Source organism: Branchiostoma lanceolatum, chromosome 2, assembly GCF_035083965.1.
Source record: "Branchiostoma lanceolatum isolate klBraLanc5 chromosome 2, klBraLanc5.hap2, whole genome shotgun sequence".
Classification (NCBI taxonomy): domain Eukaryota; kingdom Metazoa; phylum Chordata; class Leptocardii; order Amphioxiformes; family Branchiostomatidae; genus Branchiostoma; species Branchiostoma lanceolatum.
The window spans coordinates 4,818,826-4,838,650 of record NC_089723.1 but is presented as its reverse complement, the minus strand read 5'-3'; the positions used below and the strand labels follow the sequence as shown (position 1 = coordinate 4,838,650).

The following is a 19,825-nucleotide window of genomic DNA, read 5'->3' as shown; positions in this document are numbered from 1 at the left end:
ATTGACGATAAAAGCAGTTACTGTGTAACAAAGACATCGTGCATCACCGCGCCAAGCCTGGCAAACGACATGCAAAGTTATACACCAATATATAATGCGACGACGGGAACGTGAGTTCTGGTTGCGAACGTGCAAACAAAAGCATTCCCAATACTCCCGTCAGGAGGTCATCCTCCTTCCCGGAGTAATAAACTGGGGTGTGCTCCCTAAATTAACCAGGTTGTATTATGACAGCCAGTAGGTATCCATTTCTGAATAATGAGGTTGTTGTAACGCACTTTAGGCACCTCCTCGAACACGGGACCCCCATTTTACGTCTCTTCCGAAAGACGGTGCAGCCCCGACAAGAATACCCTTCCCAGATTCGATCCGGGGTCTCCCAGTTACTAACTAATTGGAAACAGGAGGCTCAACTGCGAAGCCGCTACCAATTGAGCTACAGGGACCTCCCCTATAACATACAACCTTTTTTATCCACAGACCAACCAGCGGTCTTGGCTTGGCTGCCTTGCTGTGTATGTTAGTGCTGCCTGTGGGAGGTGAGATATGTGGAGACGCCGTTTGCAACTATCGGTTTGTTGTCAGAAGGGCCCGAACCATGACTCACACCCGGACAGTTAAGGGTCGGGAACAAAATAATCAGGTAGGACCTCAGGCTTCTTGACCACACTGTAGATTGCACAATTGCCCAAGCAAAATATTTCGGGAAACGGATAGTAATATTGTAGTCTGCCAAAGCAAATTCCAAAGTCAATTTCGGTACTATCACAAAACAAACTCACTTTCAATGGCTGTAGATTGGAATAGTGCTTTCAGTATAAAAATGATTTATCGTACTGTACGCGCACCATATTATGTGTTTATTCATTTGTTGAACCTTCCTGACCATGTAGATTTCATATATAATGAAGGCAACTTTTTTTGTCCGAACGTTTTTTTATTCATACGCTCGCATCAGTTTTTGGGGTTCCCAGAGGATGTCATCCATATAATCAAATCAACATGGCTGAATCAGTGGCACAGTCAACAATAACTAAACACCTTTTTAAATTTAACCCTTGACCAGCCTGTTACCTCAGTTGCTGGCCGCTGTACAGGAGCCTGTTGTCTTGTAGTTACAATAGAATTCATCATTAACAGGTCTCCATCACCAATGACGGCCATCTTGAACTCTTCACGACCTTGACCCTTGACCGTAACCGGGATGACGTCAATGGCACACGTGTTTCAGCAGATGACGTCATCACAGCTGACGGTGTGCAGAGAAACGTCATTCTGGTGAACGGCCAGTTCCCGGGACCTGCTATAGAAGTCATGGAAGGAGCACAGGTACAGCAAAGTTGATTAGAGTTCCACGACCTTATACCTTCGCCAAAGTTCCCTAATCTACCAGTCACGCATTACTAATACCTGTCTCAAAGTCTTTCTATAGCAATCAATATCTTCGTTCCCAGCACTGCTAAGATATGGAACTCTCTTCCTAGGGGTATTTCCCACCCAACACAACCCACAATCCTACAAACGTACACCGCTATCTTCTTATCTTTTCCACGTAGTTCAGTGCCCAGAAGCGGCCACCAACACTGGCCTTACAATACCGTGAAAAAAAACATCATCTAAGGTACCTACATGCCAAAAATCATCCAAATCCATCAACCCCTTTTTGAGTTATCCTACTCCAAAATGTCAAACAAAACTACAAAACAGAAAATATACTGTTATGGGCCCCCAAACCATACAACTTTTTTGCAGTCCGGTAGCCATCTTCCTTCAAAGGATCATGACCACAGCAAGTCCGAGGATGAAATATCACAAACCGAAGTTCTATTGCAGTAACATAAAAAGTCACAAGGAGGCCAACAATCAGAAGTGTCCATTTTCCGCCATCTTGCATCTTCTCCCACACAAAATATATGTATGATAAAGATCCATACACAGTTGTAAAGTTATGCTGTCCACAAAATCACCAACCAGCGGAACTGAAATCGTTACCTTCTTGGCTCATTTATTTTACCATCACTCTCACCGTCTCACCCTAACGCTTTAGGCCAACAGTAGTGATCATCGATAAGTAGTTGAATAATTTTAAAAAGAAAAGCATGGAGAAAAGCACATTTGAAATAGGCATCTTTGTTATTCTTATAATTTATTCAGGTAGCTGTCACAGTCGTCAACCGACTGATGACAGATGCCATCACCATCCACTGGCACGGTCTGCACATGCGCAATACGCCGTGGATGGACGGGGTCCCATCCGTCACACAATGTCCCATCATGCCTCACGAGAGCTTCACCTACCGGTTTCGCGCGTTCCCTGCAGGGACGTTTTACTACCACTCCCACATGAGCAGTCAGATGGCCGACGGACTCTTCGGTGCTCTCATCATACATACTAGGTACGTGCACTTCTCTCTGAATGATGCATTGTACTGTTCAAAGTCTGCCGTTTTTTTACCCAATAGTAATGCTATTTTAACTAGAAAGGCAACATTTTCGGGAAAATGCAGGATATTCCCCTCCCATTACCTACACCTCAAATATGACATCCTTAGCATTGACTGTAAGGGTATTATAAAGTTTCTGCATAAATTATGCTAACGAGTTTTGCATTAGCATAATTTATGGTCAGGTGTGTTCACCTTTCCTAAAGGTACCTACATCTCAAATATGACATCCGTAGCTTTTATGGTAAGGGATATGCAAAAATTATGCATAAGGCCCAAAGTAGCATAATTTATGGCCAGGTTTTCTGACCTTTCCTAAAGGTACCTACATCTCAAATATGACATCCGTAGCCTTTGTAGTAAGGGAAATAAAAGTACATTAGACTTCTATTAAGTATTTTTCCAGATACGTCTAAACAATTTTCTGCCTGCGCTGCATCTTCATATGCATATATGGCAAAAGAATTAAAGTAATCCCTTAACGGTCAAAATATTCCTATATCCAAATGCACAGTACAAAGCAAGATGGTACGTGCCTTTGGTTTGTTTTTAAACTCGACGATGGTTTTTGTTTCCAGTCAGACAACCATACCTTCTTTTCCCCTCCTGTTGAATGACTGGTATCACGAGGAAGCGGAGACTCTGGATATCGCCAGCAAGTACAATCTTTACCACAGCGGTGCCGGGCAGTTCGAATATGCTGAACCTTCAAGAGGGTATTCTGTGGACGGGATAGAAATCACTGCTCGTCAGTTTGTCTCGGCCTTGATCAATGGACGTGGAAGGTACAAGTCGAACAAGGCACCTCTGTCTAAATTTACCGTGGAGGAAGGGCAGAAGATTCGCATAAGGTTGATCCATGCTGGAGGTGATCACAGCTTTAAAGTTTCTATTGATCAGCACGCTCTTCGCGTTCTTGCCTCTGATGGCCACGACATCAACCCACTGACAGTGGACGCCATCATTGTGTCACCAGGGGAGAGATTCGACTTCGAGGTTGACACCAGCGCATCTCCTGCCTTGTACTGGATCCGGGCAGAAACTCTTCGGGAGGGAACATGTGTAACGTGTTCGATTTTCTCCGAAAACATTACAATCACGCCTGATGACATTGTTGAGGATACCAGAGCGGTGCTAATCTACCAAGGCTCCTCCTCAGATGAAGACCCAACGTCTCAACCTCGCCAGTGTACTCCTGAAAACCCCTGCGTTTTTCTTAACTGCCCATTTGAAGGATATCCGGAAGACCGTCATATAGTCTGCATCAGCATTGCCGACACCAACAACCCGATATCACCCCAGGACGACGCAGCTGAAAACGACGATGTTGAGGAGTATTTCCTGAACTTTGGATTCCATGGGGGCACCAACATCAACGGGCATCGGTTTCTTCCTCCCACCGCGCCGCTTTACCAATCTCCACGTACCAATATGATCATCCCGTGTCCGCTAGAGAACTGTCAGCAAGGCTGCAAATGCACGCATATTTTGGACATGCCCTTCAACAAGACCATTCAGCTTGTTATAGCAAGTTATCAAACGTGGAGGTTTGCGAACGCACATCACAACATTCATGTCCATGGATACACCTTTGACGTCGTGGCAATGGGGTATCCTAGTTTCGATAGGACTACAGGTAAGCAATGAGGAATAATATTCATTTCGTGGTGGATTATATGTTTTAAAATAAAAGCTACTTGTCTCAAACAAAGAAACATTTATTTGTCCCCATAAGAGTAGAATCTAGGCAAGATGGTATTTTTGTAGCAGAAGGGTTTTTCATGTTCTTGATGAAAATCAAATTTCGCTAAATAAAGAATCCGTTACGATTCTGTTTAGGGGTCTTCAAGGACAGCAATCCCGATGTTATGTGCAGCAATGAGCAGTGCACTACCGTCACATGGCGCCAGGGGCCGCCTTCCTTCAGTGTGAAGAACGCACCACAAAAGGACACAGTCTTGATACCAGCCCACGGATACACGGTTGTCCGATTTAGGTGAGGCAATAGACATCTTGCCATTTACGGTGGCCATTTTGAATATTTCAGGGTTGTACACTTAAACGAGGCCTATACGTAGTGAGCACCAACGGCAGCCTCGTTTTGGTGCACGGTCCCGGGAAATTCAAAATCCCCGCTGTAATTGGCAAGAGATCTATTAGAACATGGTGCACCTGAGCCGGAAGTCAGGGCTATTCGATCCGTGTTAAAAGGGAAAGTCCACTATAGTTGCTATGATAACTTCTCAATTGCTACCACTTTCTCGACATTTTCTTATAGAATGAATGCAGGTCAATCCATGATGAAATGTTGCCCCTTTTTTTTAGGTCTGACAACCCTGGTTTCTGGTTCCTCCACTGTCACCAGTCCATACACCTTGCTGAGGGGATGGCCATGGTGCTGAACGTGGCAGCAGACCGCCACCTAGCGCCCCCTAGCGGTTTCCCCAAGTGCGGCAACTTCAGCTGGAGCGAGGGGGAGTACGAGGCCGCCATGTCCGGAACCTGGCCTCCTAATCAAAAGGTTTGTAGACGTGCTTCTATATTAGAGTTATGAGCATACTTTTCACTTTACCCCAATAACCGCATTTTCCATCATGGCCCATGTTTACATCACAGAATAAACTAGGGATTCCCCTGACTTCCTAAAACTATCAACATCATTACATTACATCCATTGATTATACTAGTCAAAGTATAAGGAGGAACCACAAAATGTAGCGCATACACACCCAAACTAGTAGATTCTTTACGTTGATGAAAGTTAGACATCCAGGTAGTATGATGTGACGAAAGACAGTGGATGCTGTCTGAAACGTCTGACTGTTTCAAAATTTTATCCAGTTGCTTGAGTAATTATTTTTGGCGTAGTAGATTCTTTCATTGACCCCATGACCTGAAATGACGCCACCAATACCACAAACCTCGGTTCATAAGAGCAGGGCTGATCTCGGGAGAGCATTTGCCGAGCGGGATAAGGACTGCTGGAGGAGACTGGTATCTAGTTGCCAAAATGTTAGCAGATGGGAAGAGTCTGGTCGTGTCAAAAGAATTTTACTTCCTATTTGTCATAGGAGCCTGCGCGACATGAGACGTGGGAACTGGTGGTTGCAGTACTGGGATCAGCTGCAGGCGGCGCTGCAGTTGCGGCAGGACTGATGATGTGGCTGCAGAAGAGGAGAAACTCGAATTCGAATTAGCCGAAGGACGAAGATTGAATGCACATAATTCTGAAAAGAAATACCAAAGATTTTTAACTTACATTTCTAATTCTGAAGAGAATTTAGAGAAGATAAGATACATGTTACCAGGAAGCAGGGGGAAAACTGCTAAACTTATAACAAAGTCATTCCTGTTTTATATCGCTTAGTGCCCAGTGGCTGCCTGCATCTTGGTATGCACTTTCGTTTTTGCAAAAGTACACAAAACCCCCTTAAGAAATTAACCGTTCTTGGTGGATGTGAATGTGCAGATGTTGGCACATTGGCGCACCAAATCCGTAGTGTGTTTTTTGGTACACATTTTAACATATTAGCCTAAGTGGCCCGTCAGAGAAAGTCGTGTAAAGTGCCTTTCCCAAGGGCACAATGTCGGGGCATGGTGAGTATCGAACTCGGGACCTATTGGTTCCGAGTTCAGCGCTTTAACCGTTACGCCACGCCGACGTCACATCTGTGCAAGCAACGTATAGGCTTGTTTGTTTGTTTATCAAATTGAGTGCAGCTAGGCAGGAAGTGATTGATGTGGTGCTATGTACCGTGGCCGATAGGTACAATATGTTGCTCACTGTACCTGTCGGCAGAACATGCTCCAGTTTCACGCACATGAAGTCCTCGGATTCCTGACTTTATAGCTACCGTGGCCGACAGGTACAGTGAGCAACACATTGTACCTATCGGCCACGGCAGCTATAAAGTCAGGAATCCGAGGACTTCATGTGCGTGAAACTGGAGCATGTTCTGTGTGTAATGGGCATGGTTATATTATATTGATATCGACATTAAGTGAGATGTCTGCCATGTCTGGTTAGAAGTCGTGCTTAATAGAAAACACGGCGACACAGTGGCTGAAATTCTCGAATTGCAAGATGCAGACTTAGTTCTCCTAGTATTAACTGAAAAATTATGTTAGCGACAAAGGACTATATCAAAGAAACCAAACATTTTTAGTTATATTGGAAATCTGATGTAAATCTTTATTGACACAAACAAAAGTACAGCGACTTTCGTAAGGTCATCTAAAACTATACATGGAAACAATAATAAATGGTATACAAAATGATTGACATACGTACAAGTATATGAATACTTCAACCATGTCGAGTTTAACGTATCACTTACACTACTAGTTCTAAGATCTTAACATTCTTTGATATATTTACCTATTTGTACACAGTAAGGGTTGTCTCCTTCTAGAATGTATTTGAATTTATCTATAGACTGGAATGTATCAAATTCTGTTGAGCAAGCGGAAAGAAGATTGAACAGCTTTGAGCGTTTATCATGATATCGTGGACAATCTAGGATAAAGTGTTGTTCATCTTCGATTTCGAGTTCTTTTGCTTTCTTGTCCTCTGGGGGGGGGGTACTGATTAGATAGATAGATAGATAGATATAAATCTTGGGTATTTCTTTTCATAACTATGTGCATTCAATCATCGCCCTCGTCTCCCAGCCTTTTTCTCTTCGCTGACGACAGCTCACTTCTTCAAGTTGTTGACAGCCCAACTGACGCCGCGGCCTCACTTAATTCAGACCTGGAAAAAGTTCATTCATGGTCTACCAACTGGTTGATGGAACTAAACCCCGCCAAAACTGAAGAAATTTGTTTCACTTCTAAAAGAATCCGCAGCGTCCACCCTCCTCTTTTTCTAAATAATTCTCTTATAAAGTCAGTTTCTAGTCACAAGCATATTGGGGTCATTTTCAGCTTCAATACGTCTTGGCACCATCATATAAACAGTATTGTTTCTAAATCCTCAAAAAATGTTAACCTATTTAGTGCTTTAAAATTCAAATTACCCCGCCATGTTTTAGAAAAAATATACAAGTCTTTTATACGCTCTTTATTAGAGTATGCTGACGTTGTCTGGCACGGGTGCACAATCGAGGAATCTGACCTTGTCGAAAGACTACAATATCATTGTTCCCTCGTTGTGTCCGGTGCTGTTAAAGGGTCAGCATACACTTCAACTCTTCAAGAACTCGGCTGGGAGACTTTGTCCGACAGGCGTCATATTCATCGCCTTCTACTATTTCATAATATTGTAAACGGATGCACTCGTGAAGATCTTGTTACTTTGCTTCCTTACACAATTACTGAGACATGTACCTACGAATTGAGAAACAGTAAAAACTTGAGAACCATCAAATTTTCTACTAATCTTTTTGAAAAGTCCTTCATTCCTTATGCCATCACCAGTTGGAACAATTTGAGTTTGACTTTCCGTTCTCTTGACTATTTAGAATTTCGTACACATCTTTTTAAATCTGTACGCCCCGCCAAATGTAACCATTTTACCATTGGTTCTCGTTATTCCTGTGTTCTCATAACTCGTCTTCGTATGGGCACCTACAGCCTGAACCATAGTCTTTTTACACGGGGTCTTGTTGCAAGCCCAGCATGTAGCTGCGGATGTCCATACGAAACGATCAGTCATTACCTATTACATTGCCCTATATATACTTAGGCCACAGCAAGTAAATTTTATGGATGACATCCTCCTCAGACTCCGAAATTAATGAGATAGGGCAAAAAAAAACAAGGCAGGCCAATAAAAAACAAGATTCCTATATTTTCAAATTTTGAGATCATAAATCTTGTTAAACAAGAATTGAGGCAACAAAATATGATATCACGACCAACAGGTCTTTTATTCCTGTATTCAACCAATGAGGTTTCATATATAATATAAAACCTCCTCGGTTCAACAGTAAATATGTCCTTGTAGATGTGTATACATCTCAATAGACTAACTACAACAAATACAGAAAAGAGCTTGTTGTACCTGAAGCAACTACACCAGTCTGGGTATTCATATGCAATGAAACACCTTGTGTATACATCTAGATTCACTACAACCAAGGACATTATATAATATAATGCAAGGCATATTTGCCAATTTTTGGCATGTTGACCACCGTCCAAGGGCAATGAAATTTCTTGTTTTTTTTTATAGAAATCTGGCGAAAATTAATGAGCGCGCTGATGTCATCCATAAAAATTACTTGCTGTGGCCTTACCAGCGTTCAGTCCTCTTCGGTAAGCTTTCTGGGATCCTTGAACACATAGTTAATTTCAACACCATGTCTGATAATGCCAAACAACTTTTGATTTTACGTGGCAGTTCCATTATTTCTTCTAGCATTAACTATAATATCATGTTAGCTGTCCAAGATTATGTCTTAGCAACTAAACGCTTTTAGTTATATGTGTTCTTTCACTTTCTTTTCCACTGGGGGGGGGGGGGTGTTGGACTCACACCAACTAGTTTACATCTGTCATTCATGTTTTAGTGTGTCGTCAAACATCTTGTTTCCATACTGTACAAGTGGCGGCTATAATATAAGTTGTGCACAACTTGAGTTAGCCGCCACTTTGTCTTTGTTCATGTATTTGATTCTTCTTTGAATAAAAAAAAATCATCGTCCTTCGGCTAATTCAAATCGTGGTTTTTAGAGTTTCTCCTCTTTTGCAGCAACATCATCAGTCCTGCCGCGACTGCAGCGCCACCTGCAGCTGATCCCAGTACTGCAACCACCAGCTCCCACGTCTCATGTCGCGCCGGCTCCTATGGCAAATGTTAATCATTTTACGTTAATAAAAGTAAAATTCTTTGAACACGACCAGACCCTTCCCATCTACTAACATTGCGGTAACTGATAATACATACTTCTTCTAGTAGTCCTGATTCCGCTCGGCAAATGCGCTCCTGAGATCAGCCCTGCTCTAATGAACAAAGGTTTGGGGTATTAGTGCACGTGGCGTCACCAACAAACAGCTTTTTAGTCAATCAGAGACTTACCACAAGCTCATCTTGAGGAAAACCCACAAAGTTCGCTGGGAAGCTAGCTGTCAGCCAATCAGGTTACGTCTTACATAACTACTTTGTGTTCAGAACAAAAGTTAAATATAATAGCGAAAGGAATTCACCATTAAGATTACAACTATTCTTATCTAAATCGACGGCAAGTGAACAAAGACATCCTGATCCCATCTTACCTGAAGTTATGAACAACCTAACAGCATTTTAAAAGTTGGTACTGTGTCGACAGTCATTTCAGGTCATGGGGTCAATGGAAGAGTCTACTAGTTTGGGTGTGTATGCATTCGTTTTCCCACATACTTTGAGCAGTGAATTCAATGGATGTAATGGGTGGATTGTAATGATATCTAGTATGTTGATAGTTTTAGGAAGTCAGGGGAATTCTTCGTTTATTCTGTGATGTAAACATGAGCCATGATGGAAAATGCGGTTATTGGAGCAAAGTGAAAACTCTAATATAGAAGCACGTCGATAAACCTTTTGATTAGGAGGCCAGGCTCCGGACATGGCAGCCTCGTACTCCTCCTCGCTCCAGCTGAAGTTGCCGCACTTGGGAAAGCCGCTAGGGGGCGCTGGGTGGCGGTCAGCTGCCACGTTCAGCACCATGGCCATTCCCTCGGCAAGGTGCATGGACTGGTGACAATGGAGAAACCAGAAACCAGGGTTGTCAGACCTAAAAAAAGTCAGCATTCCATCATGGATTCATTCTATGAGAAAATGTCGAGTAAGTGGTAGGAATTGAGACTTAAAAGTCATCATAGCAAATATAGTGGTATCATATGCCAGCTCAGCTATACCATATGCTAATTGCCTCACCTAAATCGGACAACCGTGTATCCGTGGGCTGGCATCAAGACTGTGACCTTTTGTGGTGCGTTCTTCACATTGAAGGAAGGCGACCCCTGGCGCCATGTGACGGTAGTGCATTTCTCATTACTGCACACAACATCGGGATTGCTGTCCTTGAAGACCCCTAAACAGAATCGTAACGAATTCTTCATTTAGAGAAATGTTGAGAAACATGAAAAACCCCTCTGCTACAAACAGACCATTTTGCCTAGACTCTTGTTATCTTGTTTCTTTGTCTGAGAGAAATAAAGATGTAGCATTTATTTTCAAAACATATAATCCACCACAAAATAATTATTATTCCTCATAGCTTACCTGTAGTCCTATCGAGACTAGGATACCCCATTGCCAGGACATCAAAGGTGTATCCATTAATATGGATGTTGTGATGCGCGTTTCCAAACCTCGGCCCTTGATAACTTGCTAGAACAAGCTGGATGGTCTTGTTGAAGGGCAAGTCTAAAATATGCGTGCATTTGCAGCCCTGTTCACAGTTCTCTAGCGGACACGGGATGATCATATTGGTGCGTGGAGATTGATAAAGCGGCGCAGTCGGAGGAAGAAACCGATGCCCGTTGATGTTGGAGCCCACATGGAATCCAAAGTTCAGGAAATACTCCTCAACATCGTCGTCTTCAGCTGCGTCGTCCTGGGGTGATGTCTGGGTGCTGGTGTTGGCAATGCTGATGCAGACTATATGACGGTCTTCCGGATATCCTTCAAATGGGCAGTTAAGAAAAATGCAGGGGTTTTCAGGGGTACACTCGCGAGCTTGAGACGTTGGATCTTCATCTGAAGAGGTGCCTTGGTAGATTAGCACCGCTCTGGTATCCTCAACAATGTCATCAGGCGTGATTGTAATGTTTTCGGAGAAAAACGAACACGTCACACAGGTTCCCTCCCGAAGAGTTTCTGCCCGGATCCAGTACAAGTCAGGAGATGCGCTGGTGTCAACCTCGAAGTCGTACCTTTCCCCTGGTGACACAATGATGTCAGCGGGTTGATGTCGTGGCCATCAGAGGCAAGCACGCGAAGCGCGTGCTGATCAATAGAAACTTTGAAGGTGTGATCACCTCCAACGTGGATCAACCTTATGCGAATCTTTTGCCCCTCCTCCACGGTAAATTTAGACAGAGGTGCCTTGTTTGACTTGTACCTTCCGCGTCCATTGATCAAGGCCGAGACAAACTGACGAGCAGTGATTTCTACGCCGTCCACTGAAAACCCTCTTGAAGGTTCATCGTATTCGAACTGCCCGGCACCGCTGTGGTAAAGATTGTACTTGCTGGCGATATCCAGAGTCTCCGCTTCCTCGTGATACCAGTCATTCAACAGGAGGGGAAAAGAAGGTATGGTTGTCTGACTGGAAACAAAACCATCGTCGAGTTTAAAAACAAAGCAAAGGCACGTACCATCTTGCTTTATACTGTGCAGCTGGACATAGGAATATTTTAACCGTAATTAGATGACTTTGATTCTTACACTATCAAAGATATATTTTTTTCTTGTTTCTCCTTATACACAGAAAAAAGTTTATTAATTAAAAGAAGAAAAAAAAAAATTCTGTGTTTGAAACACATTTTGTCCACGAGTTAAGAAATTCTTTAAAAGTATTTTCTTACAAAATTTTCTTGAAATAAGAATATTCAAGAAAGGGAAGAGAAAAATTCTAACGTCCCTTGCCCCAGGCACTATCCAGAACTGTGCCTGTGCACGGTTCTGGATAAAGCACGGTTCTGGACGCAACAAAAAGTGCAGGCACCTGTTATGTATGATGAGGGCGCCAAAGAGTCCGTCGGCCATCTGACTGCTCATGTGGGAGTGGTAGTAAAACGTCCCTGCAGGGAACGCGCGAAACCGGTAGGTGAAGCTCTCGTGAGGCATGATGGGACATTGTATGACGGATGGGACCCCGTCCATCCACGGCGTACTGCGCATGTGCAGACCGTGCCAGTGGATGGTGATGGCATCTGTCATTAGTTGGTTGACAACTGTGACAGCTACCTGAATAAAGTATAAGAATAACAAAGATTCTCATTTCAAATGTGCTTTTCCACATGCTTTTCTTGTTAAAAGTATTCAACTACTCATCATTGATAACTACTGTTGGCCTAAAGCGTTAGGGTGAGAGTCACGATGGTAAAATAGATGAGCAAAGAAGGTTACGATATCAGTGTCGTTTGTAGGTGATTTTGTGGACAGCACAACTTGAGCAACTGAGTATAGATCTTTATGATAGTAAGGGTAAAGCAGGCATCCTCAATTGAGGTGAAGCGTAATGCTTTTTCAAGTAGCTAGTGGTAGTGCAATGCTAGTGGTAGTGCCACGGCTCGCGTTTTTGGCCAAGCACACCGGGTCACCCCTACTCTTCTCGATAAGTGTGTTGGGTTCTTTTACGTGGAGGATTGGCGCCCTAAAGCTCCCTCATACACGGGGCAGCCGGCTTTACGTCCCCCTCCGATAGGACGATGCGCATCTTTTCCAGTCGTGCCTGGGCGCGAACTCGGGCCGCTGGCTCCACGGAATTTGAACCAGATGTGGTGAGAGGCAGAGTGCGCAGACCTCTACACCACGCGGACACGCTTTAAGATACATAATATTATATATATTTGGTATGGGGGAAGGTGTCAATGATGCAAATGAGACCATGTTTACGTAATCAATGAGCATCTAGTATAATGTGTGACGTAGGTTATGGAACTTTGGCGAAGGTATGAGGTCGTGGAACTCTAATCAACTTAGCTGTACCTGTACTCCTTCCATGACTTCTATAGCAGGTCCCGGGAACTGGCCGTTCACCAGAATGACGTTTCTCTGCACACCGTCAGCTGTGATGACGTCATCTGCTGAAACACGTGTGCCATTGACGTCATCACGGTGAAGGTCAAGGGTCAAGGTCGTGAAGAGTTCAAGATGGCCGTCATTGGTGATGGAGACCTGTTAATGATGAATTCTATTGTAACTACGCAAATTAAGTTCCGGGACGGTACTCTGCACTGCTAGTTTGCAAAGACAGCCTTCTTTGGCACATAATCCTATGCAAACATATTGAAATGTACATACACAAAACATTCAATCTTTCTGTCATCCCCTGTTTTATAGAGCTGTACAACATTTCACACATTAAAGGCAACCAAAGCAATATTAGTGACAAAAAATTGAAATTTAAAAACTGCTGAAATCTTTATTGTAGTGACATAAACTAACACTGTGTGTAATAACTTCATACTTTAAGCATTTTAAAACCGTGCAAAAACATGATATCCGATGATCCCCTTAGTTTCGCTAGCCTACAAAAACCCCGGCAACGATTTTCAGTGAGTTCTCACATTACAACAACATCATATTTTTGCATCCTGGATGTCGCAATACATTGTGATAGTGTTGCGTGAACTAATCATGACATGTATAGAAATGACTAAATAAATTGACTTTCAAAATCTAATTTTCGGGCCCTATAAGGTTGTGTGTCAGTAAACACTGAAATGGTCGGAAGGTCACATTAAGTAAAGCAGGCATTTGGTTTTCGGTCTGTTGTTATGGGGACTTCTCCAGTGTGATGCAAATAGTTTCACTTGTGTTTACCTCCACATCATCCTTCGGTTTTATTTCCTTACAGTTCAAGTCAAGTCAAGTCAAAGCCTTTATTTTCTTAGTGAAAGACTTCCAATGGTTGGACGACGTTTTGTCGTCTGTTCATGCCAAACGGGTGCCATGCATATATGCCGTGTTAAGACCGTGTGTACCCAAGCTGACACGTAAAGCCCACCTAGGGCAGGCATTGTGCGCACAGTTTATCACAAGACCCATTCCAAGGACAAAGCCTAGAGAATATATAGAAATAATGATAATGATATATAGAGAAAAAAAACGTTGACGACTGTTTGCTAGAGAAGTTTGCTGACAGATTTTTTTGTGTTTGCCGAAATCCGAGCAACATTAGGGCCCGAAAATCGGATTTTGAAAGGCAATCTATTTTGTAATTTCTATACATGATTAGTTCAAACAACACTATCACAATGTATAGCGATGTACATCATGTAAAAATACGACGTCGTTGTGATGTGAGAACTCACTGAAAATCGTCGCCAGGGGTTTTGTTGGCTCGCGAAACTAAGGGAATCATCATACGGCACGTTTTTGCGCGGTTTTGAAATGCTCAAAGTATGAAGTTATTACGCAAAAGTGCTAAATAGGGTTAGTAAATGTCATTACCATGAAGATTTCTACATTTTATTTCCATATTTTGGGCCCTAATATTGCTTTGGTTGCCTTTAACTGTATTTTGCACATGGATCCTGAGGTCCTACCTGATTATTTTGTTCCCAACCCTGAACTGTCCGGGTGTGAGTCATGGTTCGAGCCCTTCTGACAACAAACCGATAGCTGCACACGGCGTCTCCACATATCTCACCCTCTACTGGCAGCACTAACATACACAGCAAGGCAACCAAGCCGAGACCGCTGGTCCTGGGCCCAGGCATTCTTGGTCTGTGGATAAAAAAGGTTGTAAGTTATATATATATGTCCATATAACCATAATCTTCCTCTGGTCAGTAAAGGAGTCTAGCACATTCTGGACAGATAGATCCATAATACTAGTAGTTGTAAGGATTATTGAGATGTCCTTCGTGTAGTGTCCCTTACTACGATCTTGGATACGCATGTTTCAACCCAGACAGAGAGAAAGAAAAGACACAGAAGCATTGACACTGTCCCCTAGCCTCTACCAGGCTCCACAGGTCGATGGAAAAATGGTAGAAATTGGCCAAATAGACGGATAACATGCCAGAGGAGTTGGTCCGCTACAGTTTGCGACCTGTTAGTATGTTATCCGTCTATTTGGCCAATTTCTACTATTTTTCCATCGACCTGTGGAGCCTGGTAGAGGCTGTCACATAGCAAAGAAGCAAAGTGCCGAACCCGTAACTTTTGTAAGTCAGCACTCGATTCCAGTTCTAGCTGTGGTTTTTGCACTGGTTGCCCAGTGGTCGACATTTTTGACCATTGAAACTGGAACACCAGCACAAAACCAGCGACTTTCGTTGACTTACAGTCCATAATCAAGTCCCTCTCTTTGCTGACTCTTACCCACATACGGAATGTTATAAGAATAATCCAAGCTTCTCGAGATATGCTGTCTACAAACATTAACCCACAAACGGCAACGAAAACATAACCTGGGCCCGAAGGCAAACCAAGTTCGAGATCACAGCGATAGGAGGTAGCTTTCTCGGAGATTTAGAATTTGCAGCAAAAATGTTACCTTACCTCTGCGACAAAATGGACGGCAATGTTAAAGACTTGCAGTGCTGATCGGTCATGCAGTCACTTTTGCCTGAAATGGCATACCTATTGTGTTGAGGAACCGGAATGCGGCCTGCGGATTGTCAAAGTTGTACCTCTGACGTGTGAGTAGCTATAAATAAACAGCACAGCTTACCTATGAGTGAAGCAGTGTCATACGACCTCTGATGAGGACAAGGGTAGGGGAGGTCAGCACTTGAACTTTGCGGGAAGTTCAATTCTTACATATGGGAAACGTTAAGGGAAAAGAGACTGATTCCCAACTAGCTGTCACAAGTCCAATAAGATTCTGGCTGAACAGTGGGACTGTTAGCATGTACGTGAGTGTGAAGAAACGTACTACGACACAATGAACAGTGTGAAATATGATATAATAGCAGTTCATTTAATTTTCATCAGTATGGACATTGTCATTGTTGATGATAGATTACATATTAGTAATCCTTTGTCTTCTCTTTTTGTCTTGCACATTTGAGCACTTCCTTTAATGAAATTTGCCAACTTACAATTCGTCATAATATGTCCCTTTGTACATACATGCCATTCTTTCCCAGTTTGCATGGTACAAAAATCATGCACATATAATATAATCATATTTAAACCCCACTGTTTCTATGATTTCATTCAGAAATCCCTGTGGAGAAGACTGCCTGGAGTGAAAGAGCTTCTACAGAACAGTGGGGGGACCTCCGACCCCCAGACATCACAGCTGGTTAACTGGGTCCTGGAAACTAGAAATTTCCGCCTACGATCTTGTGAAGCAGCCGAGGTATAAGGAACACAAACTGTAGTGTTAGATACAAATAGAACACAACACGGTGCATTCCGTATAACCCTGGGTACCAGCCCGACTGGGACCGAGGGTAATGCGGAAGTTAGATTATCTCTACTTCTCATACATTGAATAAACAGGGAATTGTAAGGGATTGCATTCGTCATTTCGGATGGTGACGTAAAGCCGGCGGCCCCGTGTATGAGGGAGCTTCGGGCATGAGCCTCAAGCGTCAAACCTCTGCGCGTAAAAGAACCCAACACACTTATCGAGAAGAGTAGGGGTGACCCGGTGTGCTTTGCCAAAAACGCGAGCCGTGGCGAGGCCGCATTGCACTACCACTAGCTACTTGAAAATACATCATGCTTTACCCTTTTTTTAATTGGGTATAATACAAATCAAAAGGAAAATCTATTATAATGAGCTCGATAGGACTCTGAGTACAAGTATGGATCTGTACAATTTAATGAAAACACTTAACCAAGATACAGCCATTGAAACTGAGTTTATTTTGTGATAATACCAAAGGGAAATTGAACTGCACCATAACAAGGCCCTGGTATACAGCAACGTTATAACCCCAGACATTTAATTCGACGATTTAATTCTGTCTAAAATGACACACAATTTACTGCGAAGCTCTTACTGCGAAGTAAAAGAATAAGATCGACAACAAAACTACCAATAAATGAACGGCTAGAACACAAAGCCATATCATACCAGGTGCTCCTATAGATTATTGACCGTTGGCACCCGTATTATATGAAAGAATGAATGAATGTATGAATGAATGAATGAATGAAAATTTCTTAACGTGTCTTGCGCCATTATGCGCCCAGCCCATGCGGGCTTATAAGACACCATATAAGGTTACATTATTTGCATAAACAAAAGATCAGAAGTACAGAGATGAACATATATCATCGACTAAAAGCAGACCATACACAAGGTGGAGTAAATAAATAAATATATAACATACAAAAGGTGGATTAACGTAAGTATGAACTCCGAACTTAAGTTGGGTACATGTAATCATAAATGCAAATAAACAGGAATTTCACATACAGGAGCATATGTACATACGTACATGTGTAAATTGAATGAAATACTAGAGATAAATATTAGCTTGTTCAGCAAATATGAACAGGTTTGCGTTTCAGTGTAATTAATGTGGGGGAAAATGAACATAACTAGAAAGGTAGCAGTTATAAAGTAAGTAGTTAAAATACGTCATATTTCACTTAATTTCTATCTACTGCAAAATCTTAAAAACTGACTGTTCTGAAATGGAATATTTTTGTAAAACCCACCCCCTTGGGAGAATGTACTTTTCCGGTGGTACCTTCAGTTGAAAAGAACATTTTCACTAAAACCTTTTGCATAATTACCCCACTTTTGAATTTCACGTAAGAAAGAAGTGGGGTAAGTTTGGCTCCCTTAGCAGCTTGCTACGGAACTGCAGTGGTGTTTTTGTTAAGAAATCTTTCAAGCAGGATTGCAGAATACAGTAACGATATATTACCATGCAATATGGTGTGCAAGAAGCTTAGACAAAGATGTACATTATTTGAGGAAGCTGTCATCTGCGCTGCATGGTGATTTGTGAAGTGAATCCGTCACTATTTCCCTCAATCCGTTATCATAAACATTAATATGTCAGCAGAGACCCAAGTCTGTCACCCTTGCCCCTTATCTGTCACGAAAGCCTTTAATCCCTCAGCGTTGCCTTTATCCCGTCATCATAGCTCTTAATCTCTCACCATCATCCTGAAACCGTCACCATAGCCCTTAATCCGCAACCTTTGCCCTTAATCCGTCACCACAATCCTTAATCCATCACCCTTTCACTTAATCTGTTATCATTCCTCTTGAATCCGTCATCCTTGCCCTTAATCTGTAATAATTTCCCTTAATCCACAATCCTTACCCTTAATCCGTCGCCTTAGTCCTTAATCCGTTACCCTTTCCCATAATCTGTACTTATTTCCCTTAATCCGCCATCCTTACCCTTAATTCATCAATTTAGCCCTTAATCCGTTACCCTTTCCCATAATTTGTACTTATTTCCCTTAATCCGCAATCCTTACCCTTAATCTGTCACTTTATCCCTTAATCCGTCACCCTAGCCCTTAATCCCATGCCCTTGACCTTCATCAGCCATCATTCCCCTTAATCCGTCACCATCACCCTTAAACCGTCACCATAGCCCTTAATCCGCGACCTTTGCCCTAAATTCGTCATCACAATCCTTAATCCATCACCCTTTCACTTAATCTGTTATCATTCCTCTTGAATCCGTCATCCTTGCCCTTAATCTGTAACAATTTCCCTTAATCCGCCATCCTTACCCTTAATCCGTCGCCTTAGTCCTTAATCCGTTACCCTTTCCCATAATCTGTACTTATTTCCCTTAATCCGCCATCCTTACCCTTAATTCATCAACTTAGCCCTTAATCCGTTACCCTTTCCCATAATTTGTACTTATTTCCCTTAATCCGCAATCCTTACCCTTAATCTGTCACTTTATCCCTTAATCCGTCACCCTAGCCCTTAATCCGTTGCCCTTGACCTTCATCGGCCATCCTTGCTCTTAATCCGTCACCATCACCCTTAAACCATCATTATAGCCCTTAATCCGCGACCTTTGCCCTTAATCCGTCACCACAATCCTTAATCCGTCACCCTTTCGCTTAATCTAATCTGTCAACTTAGTCCTTAATCCGTTACCTTTCCCTTAAGCTGTAATTATTTCCCCTTATCCGCCATCCTTACCCTCAATCTGTACTCATTTCCCTTAATCCGCCATCCTTACCCTCAATCTGTCACTTTATCCCTTAATCCGTCACCCTGGCCCTTAATCCTTTGCCCTTGACCTTCATCATCCATCCTTGCTCTTAATCCGTCTCCATAACCCTTAATTTGTCACGAAAGCCTTGATCCCTCACAGTGGTTGCCCTCAATCAGTCACCCTTGCCCCTAGTCCGTCGCCATAACTCTTAATCCGTCACCATAGCCGTTAATCTGTCACCCGATAACCTAATCCGTCACCTTTTCCCTTAATCTGTCATACTTACCCTTAATCCGTCACCATAACCTTAATCCATTACCCTAGCCCTTAATCCGTTACCCTTGCCCTTAATCCATCGTCAATGTTACATCTTGTTCTGACCATATTTTAGGACTTTTAGGCAATATAGTATATAGATATAGACTACAAATGGTATGACATGTTAGCAAAGTTGGGATGGTGGCATTGTGATGGAAACTTTGACTGGGTATCAATTTTAAGCCCTGTTTCCGAGGCTTAATGACTTCTGCAGGCACATCAACATGGATGCACCCATGGGAGTATCAGTTACAGGGTACTCGTCTGGTGGGCGGACACAGCTGCAGTCAGTCTAGTACCGTGGC

General features: G+C 42.7%; 3 protein-coding genes across 3 annotated transcripts; 1 reads left to right on the top strand and 2 right to left on the bottom strand.

The window, feature by feature from the left end:
* The first annotated feature begins 527 nt into the window (after positions 1-527).
* On the top strand, positions 528-5,752 carry LOC136426541 (uncharacterized). Its single transcript, XM_066415205.1, has 7 exons — positions 528-643; positions 1,141-1,329; positions 2,155-2,396; positions 3,023-4,080; positions 4,284-4,440; positions 4,770-4,965; positions 5,516-5,752. Exons 1-7 carry the CDS (start codon positions 599-601, stop codon positions 5,639-5,641), a joined length of 2,013 nt encoding a protein of 670 aa, XP_066271302.1. The 5' UTR covers positions 528-598; the 3' UTR covers positions 5,642-5,752.
* Positions 5,753-8,684: 2,932 nt separating this feature from the next.
* On the bottom strand, positions 8,685-11,321 carry LOC136427223 (uncharacterized). The gene is made up of 4 exons (XM_066416004.1): positions 10,651-11,321; positions 10,303-10,459; positions 9,964-10,159; positions 8,685-9,231 (listed from the first exon to the last, which is right to left on the bottom strand). Exons 1-4 carry the CDS (start codon positions 10,853-10,855, stop codon positions 9,097-9,099), a joined length of 693 nt encoding a protein of 230 aa, XP_066272101.1. The 5' UTR covers positions 10,856-11,321; the 3' UTR covers positions 8,685-9,096.
* Positions 11,322-11,328: 7 nt separating this feature from the next.
* Positions 11,329-14,819, bottom strand: LOC136426540 (uncharacterized; the record flags this gene model as incomplete). Its single annotated transcript, XM_066415204.1, has 4 exons — positions 14,646-14,819; positions 13,084-13,272; positions 12,098-12,339; positions 11,329-11,698 (listed from the first exon to the last, which is right to left on the bottom strand). Coding segments are annotated over exons 1-4 (975 nt in total), but the record flags the coding sequence as incomplete, so codon positions are not given.
* Positions 14,820-19,825: the final 5,006 nt, after the last annotated feature.

What these genes read in the sequence shown, in the direction of transcription:
- LOC136426541 (XM_066415205.1), top strand. Translation starts at nt 599, where the DNA reads ATGACTCACACCCGGACAGTTAAGGGTCGGGAACAAAATAATCAG. An exon ending in GCTCTCATCATACATACTAG is followed by an intron (nt 2,397 to 3,022) that starts GTACGTGCACTT and finishes TTTTGTTTCCAG; the next exon opens with TCAGACAACCATACCTTCTT. An exon ending in TACACGGTTGTCCGATTTAG is followed by an intron (nt 4,441 to 4,769) that starts GTGAGGCAATAG and finishes CCTTTTTTTTAG; the next exon opens with GTCTGACAACCCTGGTTTCT.
- LOC136427223 (XM_066416004.1), bottom strand. Translation starts at nt 10,855, where the DNA reads ATGATCATCCCGTGTCCGCTAGAGAACTGTGAACAGGGCTGCAAATGC. An exon ending in TAGTCTCGATAGGACTACAG is followed by an intron (nt 10,460 to 10,650) that starts GTAAGCTATGAG and finishes GATTCTGTTTAG; the next exon opens with GGGTCTTCAAGGACAGCAAT. An exon ending in CCTGGCCTCCTAATCAAAAG is followed by an intron (nt 9,232 to 9,963) that starts GTTTATCGACGT and finishes CATTTGCCATAG; the next exon opens with GAGCCGGCGCGACATGAGAC.